The 22,869-nt window shown below is 41.8% G+C and overlaps 1 protein-coding gene across 1 annotated transcript in view; it reads right to left on the bottom strand.

Annotated features, from left to right (window-relative positions):
- ZBTB37 (zinc finger and BTB domain containing 37) overlaps nucleotides 1–22,869 on the bottom strand; it is a 178,819-nt gene that overhangs the window by 29,835 nt on the left and 126,115 nt on the right. Inside the window, exon 3 of the mRNA XM_044085263.1 lies at nucleotides 21,065–21,164. Coding sequence (XP_043941198.1) covers nucleotides 21,065–21,164 — 100 coding nt within the window. The remainder of the gene's footprint in view (nucleotides 1–21,064; nucleotides 21,165–22,869) is intronic.

The following is a 22,869-nucleotide window of genomic DNA, read 5'->3' as shown; positions in this document are numbered from 1 at the left end:
AAGATTTGCAGGAGTATCCTCATTATTCTGATTCTGATGTGGATGATGCCACTCCTTGGCTTCTCCTCCTGAGGATTTTTCATTTTCAGAGACTCTGCATTCCATGAGGGAGCACTTTAAATGGGAAGGCCAGGATTACTCTGATTCCAGGAAGAGGCTTAGGGAATTCTTGTTTTTACCCCAGCATAGGCCCTTAGCTATACCGCCTGTGTTGAATGTGGTGGAAGATGTTTTTGCAGAGGCTTCCCTGAACCCTGATTCTTTGCCTCCTGCTCCTGTTAAACCTGATAGGTACTATAGGGTGCCCGAAGCTCATAAATATTTGTTTAAGAGTCCTAGGGCGGACCCAGAAACTGTTTCTCAGGGGCCTAAAGGTGTTAAGGCCTCTGTGGTTAAGAATCCTGTTCCCACTGACAAAGAGGCAAGGGCATTAGATAGGTGGGGTAAGAAAGTGTATACTTCTTCCACTCTAGCCATGAGAGCGTTAAATTGTCAGTTTCACATGCTGAAATATCAAAATTATCTCCTTTCACAATTGAAATCTAAGGTGGATGCTTTTGCGGAAGGTATTGATTGTAAAGACTTGCTGGATTTAGTTTATGTGTCTGAACAAGTGGGCAAGCATTCTTTGCAATGTGGTTTTGATGCTGTGCAGGCCTCCTCGAGGGTGGCTGCCACTAGTTCTGTTCTTCGCAGGCATGCCTGGTTGAGGGATCAAAATTTGGCTGAGCATGTTAAGACAAGGCTTTTGGATGCTCCTTTACAGTCTGATGTGTTGTTTGGTTCACCTGTGGAAGCAGTTTTGTAGAAAATGGAGGACAAAGCTAAGTCTATGCAAACTGTTAAAGATTTTTTGCAGGTACAGCCACCGAAGTTTAGTAGAAATTGGCCTGCTAAGGGGTGGACATATCCTGCTTATGCTTCCCAGTCTAGGGGTAGGTCTAGACGTGGTAGGGGCAGGGCTCAAGGTTCTTTTAGGCCTAGAACAGGGAGTTCACCTGCTCAGACTTCTGGTGAGGGCAGGGGTCAGTCCTTTCGTAAACAGACCCAATGACCTGCCTTTTCAGCTGCCAGTAGATTCTCGTCTGGCAGCTCCTTTTGAAGGACACCTGTCTCTTTTCACAGGAATTTGGGATTTAATTACTCAAGACAGATGGGTGTTGGACATCATTCTACCAGTCCCTGTGTCAAAAAGGGGCCTAGGATTTTATTCTCGCATGTTCCTAGTACCAGAGAAGGGGAACACGTGGAGACTGCTTTTGGATTTATCTCTCCTCAACACTTATCTGGACATTCCCAAGTTCGAGATGTTGACGTTACAACAGCTTTTACCCCTGCTGGGCAAAGATCACTGGATGGTAACTTTAGATCTCAAGGAAGCTTACCTTCATGTGCATATCAGGCTAAGTTACAGGAAGTATCTGCAGTTTCAAGCTGGAGATTCTCATTATCAGTTCTCTGCATTGCCCTTTGGCTTATCTACTGCGCCCAGAGTATTCACAAAGGTTCTGGCTCCAGTGATAGCTTACTTGGGCTACAAGGACTTCAAATCTATCCTTATTTAGACGACTGCCTGATTCTGGCTCAAGAAACGGAAGACCTTCTACAGCATCTGGAATATCTTATAGCAGTGCTAAGATGCCTAGGGTATTCTGTGAACGAAATAAAGTCCAGTCTAGTACCCTCTCAACACATGTGCTTTCTGGGTGTGAGACTGAATACAGCAGCCCAGATGGCCTTTTTAACCCCGGACAAACGAAAGAGTCTGTCACTTTACTTCCATCAACTATCTCATCAGTCCGTGCTGACTGCAGAGACAGTCCTTCCAGCATTAGGGTTCATGGCATCTTGTATTCTGGTGCTTCCCAATGCCAAACTGCATATGAGGAAGTTACAATGGTATCTCAAAAATGTATGGACACAGCACTGCCAGGATTTAGACACTGTCATTCAAATAATACCTTGCCTTCAAAGAGTATTTTTGTGGTGGGCTCAGGAATGTCACCTAAACAAGGGACTCTCTGTGACCCGGCCAGAGGCGAGTCAGATTTTACCGACAGATGCCTCAGACATTGCTTGGGGAGCTCATCTGAATGCAAAGTGGATACAAGACGAGTGGCCTGCCAGACTACAGCATCTACATATCAACATAAAGGAGATGTTAGCAGTCCAGTTCGCATTTCTGGCTTTCAAGGAGTTACTTCTTCCAGGGCAGGTGTTGATTCTAACAGACAACACAACTGTCATGTGGTACTTCAACAAACAAGGGGGAACACATTCTTATCCTCTATGCAGGCATGCAATGATTTTATTGGAGACTGCGCTACGCTTGCACTTAACTCTTCAGGCAAGGTTTCTGCCAGGAGCACAGAACTCCTTCGCAGATGTGTTAGGCAGACGAATCATGGATCCCCACAAGTGGAAACTGGATCTTCATGTATTTCAGAAATTGACAGTGTCATGGGGAACTCCAGACATAGCTCTGTTCGCTTCTCCACTACACCACCAGCTGCCACAGTTTTGCACAAAGGGGTTTCATCACACAGCTTGGAAAGTGGATGCTCTGTCTTTCAGTTGGACAAACCTTCATCTGTATGCCTTTCCACCTCTGCCTCTTCTTTCAAAGGTACTGTTAAAGGTCAGACAGGACAGGCCAAGGATGATTTTGATAGCTCCAGATTGGCCTCAGCAACACTGGTACCCTCTACTACGGAGTCTGGTAAAGAAGCCTCCATGGCCTTAACCTTTGATTCCACATCTGTTATCCCAGCAGGACGGTCATCTGCTCAATGTCAAGCTTCCCTCTCTTCCTCTGACAGCCTGGCATATTCTGTGTTGAAACACAGCAGGTCTCAACTTCCTCAACAAGTTTTAAATGTGATTATGGAAGCTAGAAGACCTAGTACAAGGAAAGTGTACGCAGCAAAATGGAAGAGATTTTTATTTTGGAGTAAAGCAAAGAATTTGGAGATTTCTGAGCCTAATTTGAGTATGGCTCTTCAATATCTTACTGAGTTACTGGACAAGGGTCTATCCTTCTCTTCCATCAAGATTCATGCTGCAGCAATCTCAGCTCACTATGATTGTGACCCACCATTGTTTTCGCATCCCTTGTTCAAGCAGTTTCTTAGAAGGGCTAAGAATATAAGACCCCCACGTAGAGCTCCTACTCCTGCTTGGGATCTCTATTTTGTGTTGGAAAAAACTTACTCTACAACCTTTTGAGCCTGCGGCTACTGCTGAATTGAAATATTTGTCATGGAAGACTGCTTTTTTGTTGGCTATTACTTCTGCAAGAAGGGTGTCTGAGTTGCAGGCCCTTATGGCAGTCGAGCCCTTTTTGATTTTCCATAAGGATAGGGTATCATTACGTACTAATCCTTCCTTTATGCCTAAGGTGGTTTCTAGTGTGGCTTTAAACCAAACTATTCATTTGCCTACCTTTTATGCAGACCCCCAAAATAAAGGGGAGAAGATTTTGCATACTTTAGATGTACACAGGCAATTGCGTTATTGCTTAATCAGGACTACGGATTTTAGGCAGTCTCAGCAGTTGTTTGTTTCTTTTGCTTTGAGTTCGCAGGGCAAGCCTGTGTCAAAACAAACTATTTCTAGGTGGATTGGCTTTTACATTGCATTTTGTTATTCCCATCATGGCAAGGAGGTTCCAGCTGGGATTAGGCCTCATTCCACTAGGGCTACTGCCACTTCAACAGCATTTCTACGGGGGGTGGCAACTAAGGATATTTTGGAAGCAGCTACTTGGAGTTCAGTGCATACTTTCTCTAAGCATTATCACCTTCCTATCTACTCTAAGTCTAGGGCTGGTTTTGCCACAGCTGTTTTGCAAGGCATGTTGTCAGCTCCTGCTTCTTTATGATTTGCCAGCCTCCCTTACCTCTGCTTTGGGATTCTACCCAATAGTAAGGACTGCAGCAATGGAAGTCGAAGAACATAGTACAGTTTTGTACCTACCATAAATGTAGATGTTCGAGGATTCCATTGCTGCAGTCCAATTTACTCCCTCCTTCCCTCTGTGTTTAGGGGTGGTTGTGTAGGTGATTTACCTGCTTATATTTTTGTATATATTGTTCATGTTTTGGTGCAGGTATTTTGGGCCTTGTCTTTTTAGGGTCTTCTGACATCTGGGGCAAGAAAAGACTGAGGATATGACGCCGGTCATGCGCATTAGTACCCTGACGTACTGACGTCAGTCTAATGCGCCCTGACCAACGTCAGCCTTATACTCTGGTATTCGGGCCGACTGGATGCGGACTATACCCAATAGTAAGGACTGCAGCAATGGAATCCTCGAACATCTACATTTATGGTAGGTACAAAACTGTACTTTTCCTCATATGCAGCTTTGCACATGGGATTAGTAGGATGCAAGATGCCATGAATCCCAGAGCCTGCAGGACTCTCCTTGCAGTTAGTCTGGTGAGAGTTGCCATTTTGCTGAAGTATTGAGACAGTTGTCCCTGTCTGTCCGGCGTGAGGTAGGCCATCTGGGTGGTTGTATTTAAGCTGGCACCCAGGAAAATTATCTGTTGGGAAGGTATTAGTTTTGATTTCTTTTTGTTTGCTGTGTATCCCAGGAAGTTTAACAGTTTTATTACAAACGCCAGATGCTGCAATATAATGTCCTTGCTGTCCGCTTGGATCAGGCAGTCGTCCAGATATGGGTAGATTTGTATTCCTTGTAGTCTGCAGAAGGCAATTACTGATGCCAGGCATTTGGTAAAAACTCTGGGCGCAGTAGATAAGCCAAAGGGCAATGCAGGGAATTGGTAATGGGTTGAACCTGCAAGAAATCTGAGGTATCTTCTGCAATCTTGTCTGATAGGGACATACAAGTATGCCTCCTTGAGGTTCAATGTTACCAGCCAAGACTCCTTGCCCAGCATGGGAAGAAGCTGCTGTAATGTGAGCATCTTGAATTTTGGCACCTGTAGATATGTGTTTAGGATGGATAGGTCTAAGATAGGTCTCCAATCTTTGTCTTTCCTTGGTACCAGGAATAGTCTGGAATAAAAACCCTGACCTTGTTCTTTTGCAGGTACCTCTTGAATCGCTTTCATATCCATGAGAGCGGAAATTTGTCTTTGTGCCTTTGCCCTTTGATTTTGTGGCAGGTTTGGCATGCCTCTCATTTTTGGAAGGGTGTGAAAGTGGAACCTGTAGCCTCTGTCTATAATGTCCAGAATCCATTTGTCTTTTGTAACAATATGCCAGTTATTTGAAAATAATGCCAGTTATTTGAAAATAATGCCAGTTTTCCGCCCAAAGGTGCTGCCATTAAAGCTTTGCTTGGCAGGCATAGGGGGAAGTCATTGTGTCCGTTTTCTAAATGACTGTGATCTATCTTCTCCACCTCTTGGGGGTGGTGCTTGCCACGGTCTTGCTCTGTAAGATCCTTGAGGTTGTCCTCTACCCCTTGGGCGTCTAATATCTGCCCCTTTGAGGTCTGTTCGTGGCTGGAAAGGACCAATTTTTTGAAGGCCAGTTTCTGCTGAAGCGTGGAGGTTGTACCTGCAGGAAATCTTTCACTGTTTGCATAGATTTCGCTTTTTCCTCCATTTTCTTTAGTACCTCCTCAGCTTTAACACCAAACAATACATCTTTTTGAAGTGGTGCATCTAATAACTTTGCTTTGACATGATCTGGTAAGGTTTGCTCTTTGAGCCAAGCATGTCTACGTATAACAGACCCATTGACAGCAGCTCTACATGAGGCCTCTAAAGCATCAAAACCACACTGCAAGGTATGTTTACCCACTTGCTCTGCACCATGCAACAAATCCTGCAACTCTTTCAAATCTCGTTGTTCTGTTTGTGTCATCTTGCTCGTCAACTGAGATAACAAAAACTGTTGGTACTTTAACATACGGAATTGACAGTTTAATGCCCTCATGGTTAAAGTGGCAGATGTATACACTTTTTCCCCCCACCTTTCCAATGCTCTGGAATCTCTCTCTGAAGGTAAAGGGTTTTTAGCAGTAGAGGCCTTTATTCCCTTGGGACCCTGTGAAATAGTTTCTGGGTCCGCAGTATGGCTTTTATAAAGGAACTGGTGAGAATCAGGAACCCGGTAATACCAGTCTGGTTTAACAAGGGCTGGAGGTAAAGAATCTGGATTAAGGCTGGCTTCTGCGTACACATCATCCAAAATATCTAAAACAGGAGGGATGGCCAGGGGCCTATGCTGGGGGAGCAGTAGAAATTCCCTGAGCCTTTTCTTGGAATCCGAGTAATCTTGGCCTTCCCAGTGAAAGTATTCCCTCAATGTATGCAGGGTTTCCCCAAAAGAGTAGTCCTCAGGGGGGGAGACCGAGGAAATAGACTCCTCAGCATCAGAGTCTTCGAAAGGGGAATAGGCAAAATCCTGGTCCCCAGAATGTTCTGAGGTAATAGAAGCCTGGTCTGAGGAAGGGTAGTCTTCCTCCAATCTGGGTCTTTTGTCAGAGGGGGGTTGAGAACCCCTGATGAGAGTTATCAAATCCTCAGCCATTTTAAGCATCTGCTTTTTAGGCATGGGGCCTTGAGAGGAGGTCTGAGAACCCTGTTTTTTAGTTTTCATGGCAGCTTTAGATTTAGTGAAGGATTTAATAGAGAAGGTGGAAGGCCTGAAGACGCCTTAAAAAATGGCAGGCCTGACTAAATTTTGAGTTTCCCCACCAAGAGTGGCGTCGGTATCTGCAGTAGGAATGGAGACCGAGGAGCCTGCGACCTCGGGTACTGAAGTCACCGGTAAAATAGTTTCATCGGTATTCAGGGGCTGCGTAGGCTCCTCGCTGAGAACCGGAGAACCGGTAATCGGCCTAAGCATGGTCTCGGTACTTGGAGCGGACCTCGGATGTCGGTCCTTATCTTTGCGTCTTTTGCTTAAAACTGGTGTCGGTGTACCCGACGACATGATATAATTAAATTTTTTGCCAAAATAAAGAAGGGCGAACTCCGCCCGGCGCTTAATAGTGCGCTTGTTGAACCTAGCACAAAAATGGCAGGCCGAGACGTCGTGGTCTGGGCCTAAGCAAGGTATACAGAGAGTGGAAATCCTTATGCGGTATTTGCTTCCCACAAGAAATGCAATTATTAACTTTGTCTGACATCGGTCTGAGGCAAGGAAAGTTTCCCCATCAGGGTACTAGGCTTTAAAGAAGACTTCGGCTGAAATACTTTTGTAAATCTCAGGAGCTGGCCGACCGGCACTTGCGAACTGCTTCTGCTTCGGGCACCGCGCAGCAAGAAAGACTGAAGAAAATGGCGTCGGCTGCCTCTTTTATACCCCTGCCACACTGACGTCAGGGAAGAAGCGACAACAACCGATGCCGGACCTAGACTTTGGAATTCGGCCGACCGAGGACCCGCCTGATGGCAGGATAACCCATCTGTAATGACTGCAGCTGTATGCACGATGAACATCATTCTGCTGCAAAATGTTACATGTCTTAATTTTTGCTCTATTCCCAGAGCCTTTCCTAATGGCCAGTGTTGGAGCAAACTGAAACTGTTTCAGGACCTGCTGCTGCTTGTAGCTAAAATATTACCTGGTCATTTGGCACTATTAACTCTGTCTGTGCCAACTTATTTTTTAGCATTTTGAATGAGTCTAGCTCCACCTCTATCCATTGCAAGGTTACGGAAGTTTTTTGGATCAGTGAGCATTTTACACAGAGGAGCTACTAAAACTGCATAGTCCTCTATAAATTATCTGTTGTAATTCATTATTCCTATAAACTTGTGCAGATCTGGGATACTAAGTGGCACAGGCAGCTGTAAGATTCTCTTTACCTTCTCTCTGCATAGTGTTCTACCTGTTGGTGTTACTGTTAACCCTAAAAACTTGACTTCTTGTCATAGAAATTACACTTTTCTTGGTTCACTTTGAACCCTGGTTTTTGCTATGCCCAAAAAACCTTTTTGATTATGGCTAGGTGTTCTTCTATTGTATCAGACTGAACCAATATAGCATCTATGTATTGTAAAACTGTGTCCTAATTTTAATTTTTGTAAAATTCTACCCAAGGTTTGATGAAAGGTGACAGGGCTGTTCTGGAAACCCTGCGGTACTCTCTTCATTACATACTGTTCGTTTTCAAAACCTAGAATCAAATCTTATCCAGTCCTTTTCCAGTAATGGAACTGCAAAAAATCTATTTGCCAAATCTATCACTGAAAATATTTTGCTAGAGGGCTTTATTCTAGTTGTCAGTTCCGGTGTTCCTGGGATTAAATGTGCACGTGGAGGCGTGCCATCATTTACCTTTCTATGGTCTATTACAAACCTGTCACTATCATTTTCTTTTTCACTGCCTAGATCAGCAAGACTGTGCCCCTTTGTAATTATAACTTGCTTTCTCCCATTCTGTTAATACACTGTCTTATGTATTCCAATGTTTCTTTGGGAATAGGGTATTTCTTTTGGAATGGTGGAGTCTGTCATTTGGTGACCCTGACAACACAGCTTCCTGTAGTTTTCCACAATCTGCTTTACTTTTTGCCCAGAGATAGTCAAACCTGTTAACCAAATCCTGTAAATTATCTTCCTGTTCTGGTGTCAGATCAGGAATACTATTGTACCTTTTTATCAGTGCCTTGTACTTCTATGACCATACACGGGTTTGTCTGTAGTGGTACCGTTTCCATCTGCTAGATTATATTGTTGATAAAATCTAGTACAACTCCTAACCAGGATAGAACTTGTCTGTTGTTCTGTCTCCTCCTTTGAATTGCATTTGAACTGGTTGGCTGCTTACTGCTATTACTTGTGCTCCACTGAATTCTGAAATAGCGGTTTTCTTACTCAAATCTATTTTTAGTCAATTTGCAACTGACACTGCAGCTTTTGTATCCAATACATTTTATCCTCCAATACATTTGACCATAGCTGCCCCTCCACCCAGACATCAATTAATGGTCTCTTATCTGTGCCTAATGAAAATGGAATCCGGCATCATGATTGGATTGGGGGGGGGGGGGCACATCCTTACTATGTACAATTTATCTTCCATGCTTTGGATGTATGTTTCCCTTCTAATTGCCTCTACCAAGTGAAGTGACCCTTCTCTATCTTGTTCTTTGCTATAATCAGTGTATATTGTCCGATTTTTTTCCCCTGGCCAGATGTTCTGTTCTTTTTATATCTTGTTTATAAGAAGGGTTCCTCTGATCTTGCATCTGCTCCTCCCTGTCTATCACGCTGATATAACCCGTTCTGTCTAACTGGTTTCCTATAACTGCTCCACTGACATTATAAAAAGGTTTACCCTGAGTGTCCTTGTCATCCTTATTTGTTTGACTGGATGGGTATATTCCCTTCTGTATTTATTTAGTCTTCCACTTGGTGTAATAATCACATTCCTGCTTAACTTGTCCCATGCATTTACACTTCTCAAGCACTGTCCTTTAATCTTATTCTTTCCCTTTGTCTCCTGTCTTGCTCCTCATAGGGTGGTGCTGACACTGTGCTACGAGATCCTGCTCTCTCATTCCACAGCCCTTCCTTTGCCTACTTAACATATTTCTGTCTCTTGTATACTGAAGATATTTTTGGTTGCATCACTTCTTACCACTGCTAAGGTTTTTGACCCCTCCTCATGTATGCATTTTATACTACCAGAGACTCTCTTGACTCACTCTAGAAAACTAGATCAGGAGTTTTTGAACAGTCAGATCCATAAATCTTTTTATGTTAATTGATGTACTGTTTAGGAAGAAAGTTTAACATGTTTTGTCTGTTCCACAAGCCTGCCTTTATTACTATCAGCTTAGTAGTCACTGGCTGCCCCTGTGTATATGCCTGCAACATTACGACAGGTGAATCTATATCCACTCCCTCTGTTTCAATATATCTGACATAACACTTGGGTACAAAATTTTTGAAGCACTTAATCAAAGAGTCAGACCACTCCCTTCCTCCAGTGTTTGCCACCCATTCTTCAAAGGTATATTATAGAAAACGCCTTTTATCATCCCACCGAGGAATGACCTGCAAGAGCCTAGATTGCTGGCATAAATCTAATGGTCTGTTTACAGCTGCCAGATCTTCCCGTCTTACAGAAGATTCTTTTTCACCCCTTTGCTCTAGTTGTTTTTCTAGTGAACTTACTGTATCCCTTAAAGACTTATTAAAAGCCTGTTCACTGTTTAACTGCACTTCCTGTTCTGCAGTTTCTTGAAATGCCAAAATGTCACAGTGCAAGACTTCCAGTGTATGTTGTAATTTTCTAAGCAAGCCAATGGTATATGTGTGATATTCCTGAAGAGTGCATAGTGTAATTTTAAGGTGTTCGCCATTTTCTGGTTTAAATTTTTAGCATGGCTGTAATTTTACCAGTATCCCCTTGCTGCTGTGCTAATGTTTCCCACTAAGAGCTATATGTACCAAATAAAATCAACAATTAATGTACATTTTAAAATAATTCTTGACATCTTTTGTAGGTTGTGTAACTTGCATGACAGGCAATGCGTGTGGTAACATGTCCAGCAATGTGTCATCTGGGCAGTTCATGGCCAGACCAATCTAAATTGGTGAAAGATTTGCCACACTCTTTACAAACTATAACTGGTTCTTCTTTCACACCTAGTACATGTTGTGTCTTTCAGCTTTTCCCGGTTAGGGGTCGCCACAGCAGAACTCCAGTCCGTTAATGATTAGCAGTGGATTTTTACATGCCGAGTTGCCGGCCCTGACGCACAACCTTCAACGAAGGTACGCCCATTCACGCATGTCTCCACACAGAAGATGCTCTAGCTGAGAAATCGAACAGGACATCTTACTGTGAGGCGACAACGCTACCGCAGCACCACCACCGCAGCTTTCACACCTAGTACATAATACATTGAAAACCTTAGAGTCTGTCTCTTCTACATACTGATTAAAACCTGTAATTAGTTTTGCCAAACAAGCTTCATCAATGTTTTTTTTTTTTTTTTTTTTTTTATAATACCAAAGTGTTTGTTAACATTATACCAAAGTAAGTAACCGGAGCCAGCAACATTAATCTTTATATTTAGTAGCTAAACTTTAAGTTCTTCCATATTGTTTGCTGAAAAGTTTTACCATCTCTGCAAAAAGGTTGTGAAGTTGATCAAGATCAGGCTTTGCAACTGTCGGTGTGTCGCTAAAATGATTCCATTGTCGTGGTCATCCTGAAGTAGCTGTTGGACCAAAGCTTTTTCCACAGATGTTACTGTACCTCAATACTGACGTCTGGCGAATTAACGTAGCGGACGTCAACGTTGAACTGGACTAGTAGCGGTTAAAAAAAGTGAATATCTGGTCGGCTCAAGATATAAGTAGTGAAAACTACATTGAAGCTGTCCAACTCACCATTGATAGAATGCACTAAACTGTGTCTTGGGTTCAAAGTTGATTTATTAAAACTTACAACCAACTGTTTAAACACACTACTACTGTAAATACTTTTACAGTATGAAAACAAATACAATAGAGTCTCTTATAACCGAGTTTCTGCTCTGCCTTCCTAGATTGACCGTCTAGTCTCCAACAAAGATCCTTCTTTCGATGACTCTGTCAGTTAATCTGCACCACGTGCAGTCTCACTTTTATACCATCCATACTCAAAATGGTGAGCATCTCCAGCAAGTCCTTAAGATAGCTGGTCCTAAAAATCCCTATATGGTCATGGCATGCGTGCCAAGATGGTGAATCATTAAACTTGTTGCTACATGCCCTTTTACGCATTACTTAGAGCAAACTGTTTGGCTCCAAACTTTATGTACATCTGCAAGGAAGGGGAAATGCATATTTAACTTTGTGCAATCTTTATCATTATGTAAGAAACGTGTGATTTTTTTTTTTGTAGTTTATAGTAAAACCTACACCTATCAGAAGATGGAGGGTGAAGTGAAGATGCTGAAGAACTTCAGCAGAGAGGAGAGGCCGGATTAGAAGGTCGAAGTATGGGAAATTTGAATTCCTTGAGTATGACAGAAGGCTAATATTGGCACTAGGCACCTTGCAAATATTAATGGGACTGTGGAAAGACCAAAAAGCGGAGTGGAGAGGTAAACTGAAAATGTAAGAAGCCAAAAAAACATCTGAGGAATCTCATGCAAGAATGATGAATGGAATGTTTAAGTAGGCATCCTTCAGATCTACTAACACCAAGAAAGCCTGTGGAGAGATGAAAGGAAGAAGAGTCTTAAGAGAGAACAATTTGAAAGACGACACTTTCAGCTAAATACTGAGCACTTAAGTTTTCTATCCTGAACATTTATCTTCAGGTAAGCACTTAACTCAAGGTAAATGCTCAGAATAGGCAGGTCTAGGATGGGTCTCCAATGCCCTTGTTTTAATCCAGAATTTTTCTAGTCCCAAGAAAAAACCTTTTCCCACAAAGTCCTTTGGGTCTTGCTAGATGGTACCCTGATTGCTAGATGGTACCTGGATTCAAAATGTCTTGAATAACGGAAGCCAGAAGGGAGACTTGTTTTGAGAATGTTGTGGCATGCCTTTCAGAGAGCTTTCCCAAGACATGGCACAACAGTATCAGATGATAGGGAGGAGTCACTTGTTTGCAGTAACAGCTTTTCACCTGGCCAGGGAAAGACGGTCTTTGAGAAAGAAGAGTAATGAGGCTAAGGACAGGGGAGGGATGCTGCAAAGGTAGTCATAGCTTTCTGCTTCCAAAGTGTGGTCCCCTAGCTACAGGTTCCCTTGTAGGGTTTTTCAGAGTACCTGTTCAATGGAGCATTTCTTTGTTTCTGAGCTGTCCTAGGATCCTGTCTAATGATGGAGGTAGATTTAGATGGGTAGTTCGTATGGTACCTAGGAACTGAGGACAGTAGGATCAGCCTGCAGTCTTTCATGGCCATCTGAGGGCCTAACATTAAGTCTTTGTCCAAGGGCGAGTGTAGAATTTTAGATTTGAAATAGTCAGTTATAGGCTGACTGTGAAGCCATGCATATCTACGAATAACAGATCCTGTGACAGCTGCCCTAGAAAAAGCATCTACAGTATCATTGAAGCACACACAACGGAAAACTGAGCCTCCAACACGCAATTTTTAAATATAAAAGAACAGATTAAGCGCTTTCGGAAAGGTTAATACCCCTCCTTCCTCAGAATAAAAAGTGAACAAACAAACAAACACGGAATGCAAGCTGCAATACTATTTAAACTAATTAGTATCAGGTGATCACTCCAATTCATTAATTCAATTAAACTAGTGTTGCACAGCAACCTAGTAGTAAATACTTACTTCTATTGAAATAGTGTATAATGTTAACAAAACTACACTAAGTTAAATGTGAAAACATTAAAATGCTTATAAACAAGCATGTAAACCTAGTATTTAAAACATATAATAAAAACACATACTTCATTACTAATCATAATTTGTTACAATAAATAATATAAATTACCAACCAAAACTAGATTAAATACATGTCAACCAGGGCTCACTTAACTAAATTCAATTACTTCCAGTAACTCAAGGGGTATAATTCTGCAGGATGTATTTGTTGAATGCCAAAGTTAACTAACTAAATATTATCTCCTTATGGCTATCTTTTTAATGCTAATTTCCTCAAAATAGATGTTACAGAAATTTGTTCATTCAAACTTGGAGAAAAATGGGCCGCCGTCCTTATTTGCCAATACAACTCCTCCATTTCGAGTTGGATCTGCCAAGGACCTACAAGTGGGGCATCATCCACCTGTTTCAGTACAAAAAACTGAAACTGGTGGCTTGGATGTTTAATAATGTGGCAAGCTAAAGCATTAGTAGGTTCGTTCTTAGAAATAGTGTAATTATGTTCATACATACGCTGTTTTAACTTACGCTCGGTCTTACCGATGTAGAAGGCCTGGCATGAGTTACAGTTCTTTGTTTCTGAGCTGTCCTAGGATCCTGTCTAATGATGGAGGTAGATTTAAATGGGTAGTTCGTATGGTACCTAGGAACTGAGGACAGTAGGATCTGCCTGCAGTCTTTCATGGCCATCTGAGGGCCTAACATTAAGTCTTTGTCCAAGGACGAGTGTAGAATTTTAGATTTGAAATAGTCAGTTATAGGCTGACTGTGAAGCCATGCATATCTACGAATAACAGATTGACAGCTGCCCTAGAAAAAGCATACACAGTATCATAACTGCACTTAATGCTGTGTCTGGCCATTCGAGTGGCCTGGGACAGAAGGGTCTGCATTTGGAGCCAAGACTCTCCTGTGAGATACTCCACTATAATGTTAAGGAATGCAGGACAGAGACCAAGTACTTTGTCATTTTAGTCTTGTAGTTAATTGCCCTAAAAGTAAGGGTAGAAGAGGTGTAAACCTACTTACCCCATCTTCCACAGTGCCACTATCATGGTCAGTATGCAGGGCATCTGCACTGGACAGAAGCTTAGTGGTCTTGTCTAAAGAAAAAGAGAGAGAGAGAGAGAGAGAGAGAGAGAGAGAGAGAGATGCTACATAAGGTCTGCCACTGGGTTCTTCTACCTAAAGTCATCAAGGATCCTGTAAAATCTGTCTGGTCTCTTCCAAGCTGGTAGTTGAGAATCAGGTGCAGAAGAGGTGGACTGAAACTGAAAGGCATTATGGAAAGCCTCAAGGACAGGGAAGACTGAAGGGGCAGCGATACCCATCTCCATGAAGGTGTAATAATTCTACAGAACATCAGAGATCTGTGTAGATTGCCATTCAAAGTATTTCATCATGTTCTGTATAGTCTCACAAAAAGAAGCTTACTCAATAGGGAATCAGGTGAAAGAGAGATCTGCCCTGGAGAATAAACTGGGAGGAATAGTACAGGGAATGGTCAGAGTTATAGTCCTGTTCCCCATCAGAAGATAAAACCAGGACAGGTTTTTGAGGGGTAGCCATTGGTTGCAGAGTCCCAGAGGAGGGAAGGTTCAAAGACATAACAGCTTTGAACTACCTCTGTGTGAAATCTATCCACTCCTTCTCTCCAGCTGCTGAAAGAAAGGCCACACGCTTAGTGCTCTACTTTTGATTTTTAGGTGCAACGTCCACTTGGATGAGATGTGGAGGTATGGAACCATGTCTGACCTATTATATACAGTCTGGGATCTCTTCCCTAAGCAAAATTTGAGAAACGCTGTGCGGTCTTTCGAAAATGATTAGACATGGTTCTTTGGATGTACTGTTAGCCTGCAAAGCCTCAGGAGACATACCAACCTCCAACAGGGTTTCGGTAGCCGGCTACTTCTCAGTTGGCTGACGTACCACAAATTCTGTGACCTCAGAAGGAACATCGGAGTCAGAAACATTGCACTACGTATCCACTCAAGGCCTCAAATTTTTCTTTGACAGCAGAGAGACATCAGCCATCTTGGACTAGGCCAAATGCTTAAGATGCTGGGTCTCAAGAAAGGTATTGCGAACAGAAAGCCTAGACCAAAGGGATTTTGAATGAAGGCTTGACAGATGGAGCAAGTACTGTGGTTGTGTTCCGGACCGAGGCAAAAAAAGACATGCAAGTCCTTGTATGGAATCTACCTATCACACTCACACTTACCCCTTACTTACATTTGCTGAAAGTTGTAGATGTTAGCTAAGTTGTAGACAAAAAGTGTTAACAATGTATCATTTTCCAGTCTGACTTGGTGCTTAGTGTGCTTCATGCTGCTGGGACTTACGAATGTATAGTATCAAACTGGGTTGCTACTCCTCATCCCTTTTGTTTAGTACATACTTTTTAGTTAAAATAGATGCTAAGCAGTGTGACTGAGTGTTCTGTGATTCAGTTTGAAGGAAAGCAGAAGTTAAATACTGAACACCATATTACGGCTAAAATCAGAGCAATCCTTAGTTGTTTTAACTGCTGTACCATGAGAAATATTACAGTAATGTAGATGTGTAAATGTCTGTGTTGCAATATTTACGTACTGTTGTATACAATTGCTGTGATAGTTTATTACTGCTATACCTGTGATAGAACTCTCTCTAAATTCATGGGCTACCTAAATTATCCAGTACATAGCACTAAGCAAGGCATTTTTTATGTCAAGGGCTTCATATGCAAATGCAATAAGAGTTGCCCGAGCCTTTTTTACTTAACACTTTGCACCAGTGTAAATAGTACAACGTGCTGCTACTCTTAAACCCAATACCCTTCCTGCCTGGGTGATAACTTATTATTTCAGTTACTTTTTACAGCACTTCTCTCTCATTCCCCTTTCAGAGACCTTAAAGTAATAATTCTTTTTGTCTCCATCTTTTCATTTAGTGACCATTGTCCCTGCTATCGGGTTCTCTCTCAGCACCCCCCCCTTGCTGAATCCTTGACTACTGACCGCATCTGCAGTGAAGAAACCAGCCACAAGGACTCAAGGGATTTAAAAAGAAAATAAGTTACTGTAGGCGTCTAGCTATATTTCCCTCTTAGCCTGCTGCTGTAGAAAGTACCTGGTCTAAAGCAGAAATAACTGGTTCCAGAAATAACTGTCTCTACCCACAGCTAGGGACAACAGCTGCTCCCCACCCCCATCAGTTGTAAATACATTCCCTACTTATACTTTTCTTTTTAGTTATCAGTAAACCAAGATAAAGCTCTAGGCGAAAAAAAGGGTAACCCAGTAGATACACTGGAATTGGCCACTTGTAAAATAGAGGCAAAAAGGTACTTAAAGTGCCACTTTATGTCTGCTCCAAACTAGGTATCTACCCAGAAAGGACACAGTTGAAATCAGATCTATATATTGCTTTTTGCAGCATTTGCTGCTCAATTTCTCCTGAGTGCAACCTGCTCCGCTCCACTACCCTACCCCCATTCCACCCACCCCCCATTCAATTACATTTATTCCTAGTCAACCACACCCACTGCTTCTCTCACCCAATTAAAATTTCTCAGCACTCCTCACCAATTATCCACTCATAGGACACACCTTTTTAGTAAATTAAGAACATATCCCATCTTGCTTCACTTCCATAATCACCTCTCCTTACTCCATCACACTTTATTCACCATAATACACTTACCAACCAATACACACCCACCTCATTCTTACCATATTCACTGACATTCTACTACACCATGCTCATCCTTAAATGTGTAGCACTATTCACTCTTAGCACCTTGTCCTACCTTACATCCTATTACACAAACTTAAGTTACACCCAGCACACTTACTTCCATCAACCATATAATCCATTCAAAATTAAACCAATTACATTTTCCATTAACCCAGCTATCTACAACTAAACAGCTTTAGATATTGCCCCCCCCCCAAATGGTTCCCCCAATGTAGTACCCTACAGGCAACCGTGCAATACAATAAACTAATACTCAAATACCTAAAGAACTACTTAACAGCCATCCTACTCCGTTTCAGTGGAGACATTCACCCCAACCCCGGACCCTCACCCTTTCAGGACAACACAATCCAGTGCTCAAAACCACTACTCATAATAAACATAAGAAGCATTTTAAACAAATTACAGGAAATTCACGCAAGCCTCTGTATATTCCCCTGACAGAAACCTGGCTCAAACCAGATATCCTTGATAATGAAATTCTTCCCACTGGCTATAGCATTCTCAGGCAAGATAGGAAAATAAAAAGGGGTGGTGGCATAGCCCTGCTCTTCAAAAACCATCTTACATTAGAGAGAGTTAACCTTAACCCCCCCCCCCAATATCGCCAACTTAGAAATATTCTTGGCTAAAATAAAACTCAACCAAAATAAAAATAACATGATGGGTACCTATATTCCTCCTGGCAACAACCAAGACAAACTTGAAACCATCCTACAATGGGCCTCCAATAATATCCCACAACAGACCATTACACTAGGGGACTTTATACTCCTGCAACTCTGAACACCCTATCACCCATATCAACCTTTACGGCTTTACCCAATTATTTCAAACCACAACAAGGTTTGATAAAACTACTAAAAAGGAAACCATCATTGAATGGATTCTCACCAACTACTCCACACTTTTCTATAGTTCTGGTACCCTCCCCGACTCACTCAGTGACCACCACCCAACATACATTATACATCACCAGGCAAATCCTACAAAAAAAACCATCTACTTAAATTCGCAACACCAAAAATTTCAGGCCTCAAGACTTTGTAACATCCCTTAAAATCTGCAACTGGAAACCCCTCAAAACTTTATCCCTGGACAGTGCAGTCAACTAATTTAAAACCACATTTTTAAATATCTTAAATAACATGGCCCCTATCCAGACAATACGAGCAAAATCTAATTACTCTCCTTGGCTCAGTAAACACACAAAATCACCCCTAAAAGAAAGGAATAAAGCGTGGCACGAATGGACCCACAAAAAAATCAATAGTTACTCACCAGAAGCATCTCCAGCTAAGAAATAAAGCCAAAACCAAAATAAGACTTGATAAGAAGAATTACTATACTAGCTTACAAGCTAAATACCAAAATAATCCTCAATTTCTGAACAACTTTTAATAAAATACTATGACCAGGTGAAACTAAGACCCCCTCAAATAACAGCAAGTAATACCCTAGAATGTATTGCTACCCAGTTTAATAAATACTTCATTAACTCCATCAAAATCCTTACGAACCAAAACTTCCAATCACTGCCCATCAACCTAACCTCTCTACTAGATAACACATTCTCCTTAAAACCAGTCCCAACCCACAACATACACAAATACTTCCTCAGGCTAAAATCCACAACCCTAGCAGCTGACAACCTACCCTCAACATACTTAAAAATAGCAGCTGAAGCCAACTCCTATCCAGTTTCCCTACTAATTAACCGTTTCATATCAGAGCAACGCATCCCACTCTCTGGAAAATTGCTCACATCATTCCCCTACACAAAGGAGGTCCCTCCACAGACTTCCTTAACTATCGGCCCATTTAAGAGGAGATCTTATTCAGGTATACAAGGCATTTAGAGACAACTACCTCTGGGAATGTTTGTCAAAAAGTACTAGAGAATTGTCAGATAACCTATGTAGAAGATTCTATAGGAATGAGAAGTGTACCAATTGGTTCTCTGACAGAGTAGCTGATGCTTAGAACAGACTACCAATTTACATTAAACCAAGTACTAGTTTAGATATTTAAGAACAGCCTGGACATTTATTATGGGTACAAGAGTTTTGGCATATTGGCAAGCTAGAAGGGCTTTAATGCCCGTGATTGAAACATTTGTATGTATGTATGCATGCATGCATGTATGTATGTATGGCAATCCTATCCCCTCTATCAAAAATCCTTGAAAGGTGTTGTTCACACCCAAATACTTAACCATCTCTTAGACAATAGATTACTTACAAATACTCGGCATGGCTTTCGTCCCTACCACAGTACTACCACAGCCTTTATTAGCTTCACTAACACCATCAGACAACTTAGAAATAAAGGTGACCTAGTATCAGCAATCTTTTTAGACTTATCAAATGCCTTCGATACAGTGTCTCATAACAAAACTGCTGACTGCCTTGACCAAACTGAACCTAAGCTACTCCACTCTAGCCTGGTTTTAGTACTATCTCATAGATTGGCAACAAGCGGTACGGTGGAACAAAGCTCTTTCTCCCTTACTACCAGTGACTATGGGCGTGCCTCAAGGGTCTATTCGCAGCCCCCTCCTTTTTAAACGGTTTACATATAATATCCATAATGCTACAACTCTAGCCACCCTTATACAGTATGCAGACGACTCCACTATCATATGTTCTGCCCCAACTCTACCTGAACTACAGAACTTAACCCAAACATCCTTCAATGCTATTGAATCATGGTTGGCAGATGCCCAATCAATCTTGAACCCAAATAAAACTAAACTCATGCTCTTCCACTCCACTAAATTCAAAACCCAATCCACTTACTTCAACATCACATCCAGTAACAAGTCTTTGATTGAACCAGTACCATCCACTCAACTTCTCAGTGTTATTGATCAAAATCTGAGGTTCGACTTGTACATTGCCCAGACTGTAAAAAAAAAAGTACCCAAGAAAATAGGAACCATATACAGATGTAAAAATTACCTAACCACAAGCTCCAGAATAACCACAGCCAAAACTCATCTTCTGTCAACTTTACTATAAGCCTCACCCATCCTTACCAACCTCTCCAAATCAGACTTAAGCAAGCTAGATGCCTGGTATAATAATATAGCCAAATTTGCCACTAGCTGTCCTCCTAGAACCCATTACTGTAAGGCCCTAAGACAACTATCTTGGTTAGAACTACCCCACCAACTCATTCTCACACAACTCTCTACTGCCCACCAAATGTACTATAAACCCGATAAAACACCAGCTCTACAAGGTCACCAGATCTACAAGGACTCCACAATCCCCATACAAGTACCCGTTCACTAAGATCCACTAATAAAGCTGTACTTGGAAGTATCCAGGAGTAAAAACAGCTCAGGTGACTCTCTATACTCCTACATTGCTAAACTGTAGAATGCCTTACTACTTGAAATTAGAACTATAACTAGCTTAAAATTTTTTGAGCATCACATTAAGGCCCACCTCACCAATTCCTGGACTTGTACACATACTGGGCATGGGTAGCCCAAACCATGGAACTAGCAGATTTTAAATTTTTAATTGCATATGTAATGAGCATTTAATTTAAATCATATAACTAACTACCTTATGTTGTTTCTTTTCCCTTCTCACTGTTAATATCTAACAGATTTTAAGTCTTCAGTTTGCTATGCTACCTGTACACAAGACATCTTGTATAAAGTCCTCTGTCACATGCAAGGAGGTCAGCCCTATAAAAATAGGGAGAACTATCCTTTGACCACTCAAATAATGCCCCTAGCCAACCTTTTGGCTATGTCAAACACTCCTAGAGAGTGAAGATGTCTGCCCTGCCTGCAAACTTGCCAGCTACCTTTTAATTCTTAAGAAATAATGTTGAGTGACTTTGGCTGGGGTAGGGGTGACTGACCCTTTAATGAAAGGAGTGGTATAGTAATGGCAGCAGGTCACTGAAGCAGATAAGCCATCCAAATCTCCAAAACGAAAGGCAGCAAAAAAAAAAAAAAAAAAAAAAAAAATGCCCAAAAACAGATTTCCCAGAAATACAAACCATTACTAACAGAGACATACCTGTGAATTTGACTGTTTTGATTCATCCAACCTTCGTGGAGACTCGCTTCTAGCTCTGTGCCGTTCAGTTATGGCAATGACACTTCCAGCAGGACTAAACCTGAAAAAAGCAAACCAGAAATATAAAATTAACCTTTTAGGACCATACAAAAATAAACATTTTATTCATGTCTGAGCTGCAGTTTAGGTTTGCTACACTTCAGAATCGAGAACAAATGAAGAGATACAAAAATGTACTGAGCATCCTACTTTCTAACGAGAGAAGCTGGGAAACAGACGCTGTGATGTTGGGTCAAGTCAACTATGAGGGGTGTACACAAAGGTGAAGGGTGCTCATGATAACAATGGATCTGTGAGCAGAGCTTCAGCTACAGAAAGAAAGAAGGCTGAAGCTGTAGATACTGCAAAATATCTAGCTTACCAAATGGCTCACAGATAGGATGCAGGAAATCAAATAGGGGAAGTTACGTCCACAAAGACCAGTCACCAGCGGAGTCCCCCAAGGTTAAGTACTGGGACCTCTCCTGTTTAGCACCTACTTTTCTTAAGTAGAATCCAAAACCAAAGTGCTCTGGCTAAGTCTGAAATGTCTGCAAGCTGAGATCAGGCACTGAATACTCAAATGATTTCATCATCCTGCATGAAGGTTTGTCCCAAATAACTGGTGTCAAAATCATGGCCTGAAACTAAATGCCAAAAATGCATAACTGTATCCTTTGGGAAATCATCTACACCAGGGAACTATCATATTAACAATACGCCCCTAAGAGCTGATCCACTTATCTGGGACTTGAAAACTTAAGTGGACACTGACCTAGCTTCTGACCAACGTGTCCATTTTTGTAAGTCCTTCTAAACTATATAGCAGCTTGTGTAAAAAGGGATTGTGTCTAGATCTACAAATGTCATTGTCCCCATTTACTCAACCCTCACTAGGCCAGTCACTGAATATAATGCATCTGTCCACACACATGCAGCAAATGCAATTACCAAAGCGATATCTTACTAAAAGGATACAAGGCCAAAACAACATGCCCTACACAACTTATTCAAAACCCTGTCACTATACTGGTCTCCTACAGACTGTTAAGTGGTGACCTGTGTCTGGCATACAGGCCGTCCTAGGACATAATACTGATGGAGTTACTGTACATCAGCAAGTCAAAGTGAATTAGAAATACTCTTGTCTAGGTATATAAACCTCTTCTGCAACATCAGCAGAACAGTTTGGAAGGACAGATGCATCGCACAGAGGATACTGCTATGATGGAACAGACTACCCAACCACATAAAACAAAGTTCATCTCTGACTACATTGAAGCGCAACTTGGACCTATGGATGGGACACCAAATGTACACCAGCATTATCCTCTGTACTATTAATGGGTAGATACAACTCCTAAATGCTTTATCCCATACACTGATCCCCACAAATCATCTATGGTATAGGTTCATAGGTAGGTAGGTACTAGGCTATCTGCCCGAGGGCATTTATAAGCCTAGCCAGAGTGTGTCAGCTTTCGCCGCCCCATTGATTAATTAACTGAGCCTCTGTCAAGAAGAGCCAATGAAGTGATCCCAGGGGTGTATTTTCTGTTACCCATCCACTCGTCAAGGTTTCTTTTGAAGAGTGTTAATGAGGGGCTCTGCCTAATGTAGAATGTAGTTAGGAATTTTGTTCCAAAGCATGGGGAGCCCCTGACAGGAATCTATCCCTCCATCATGTTCTATTTATTGTTGTGGTGAGGTTTAGCTCACTAGAGCGAGTGGCTCGCAGTGACTTTGATTTCTTTAGGTGGAGCATG

The sequence above is a fragment of the Protopterus annectens genome, chromosome 10.part0 (assembly GCF_019279795.1).
Source record: "Protopterus annectens isolate FY-2018-M chromosome 10.part0, PAN1.0, whole genome shotgun sequence".
Lineage (NCBI taxonomy): Eukaryota > Metazoa > Chordata > Ceratodontiformes > Protopteridae > Protopterus > Protopterus annectens.
Note: the sequence above shows the minus strand (reverse complement) of the source record. Positions and strands in the feature narration are given on the sequence as shown.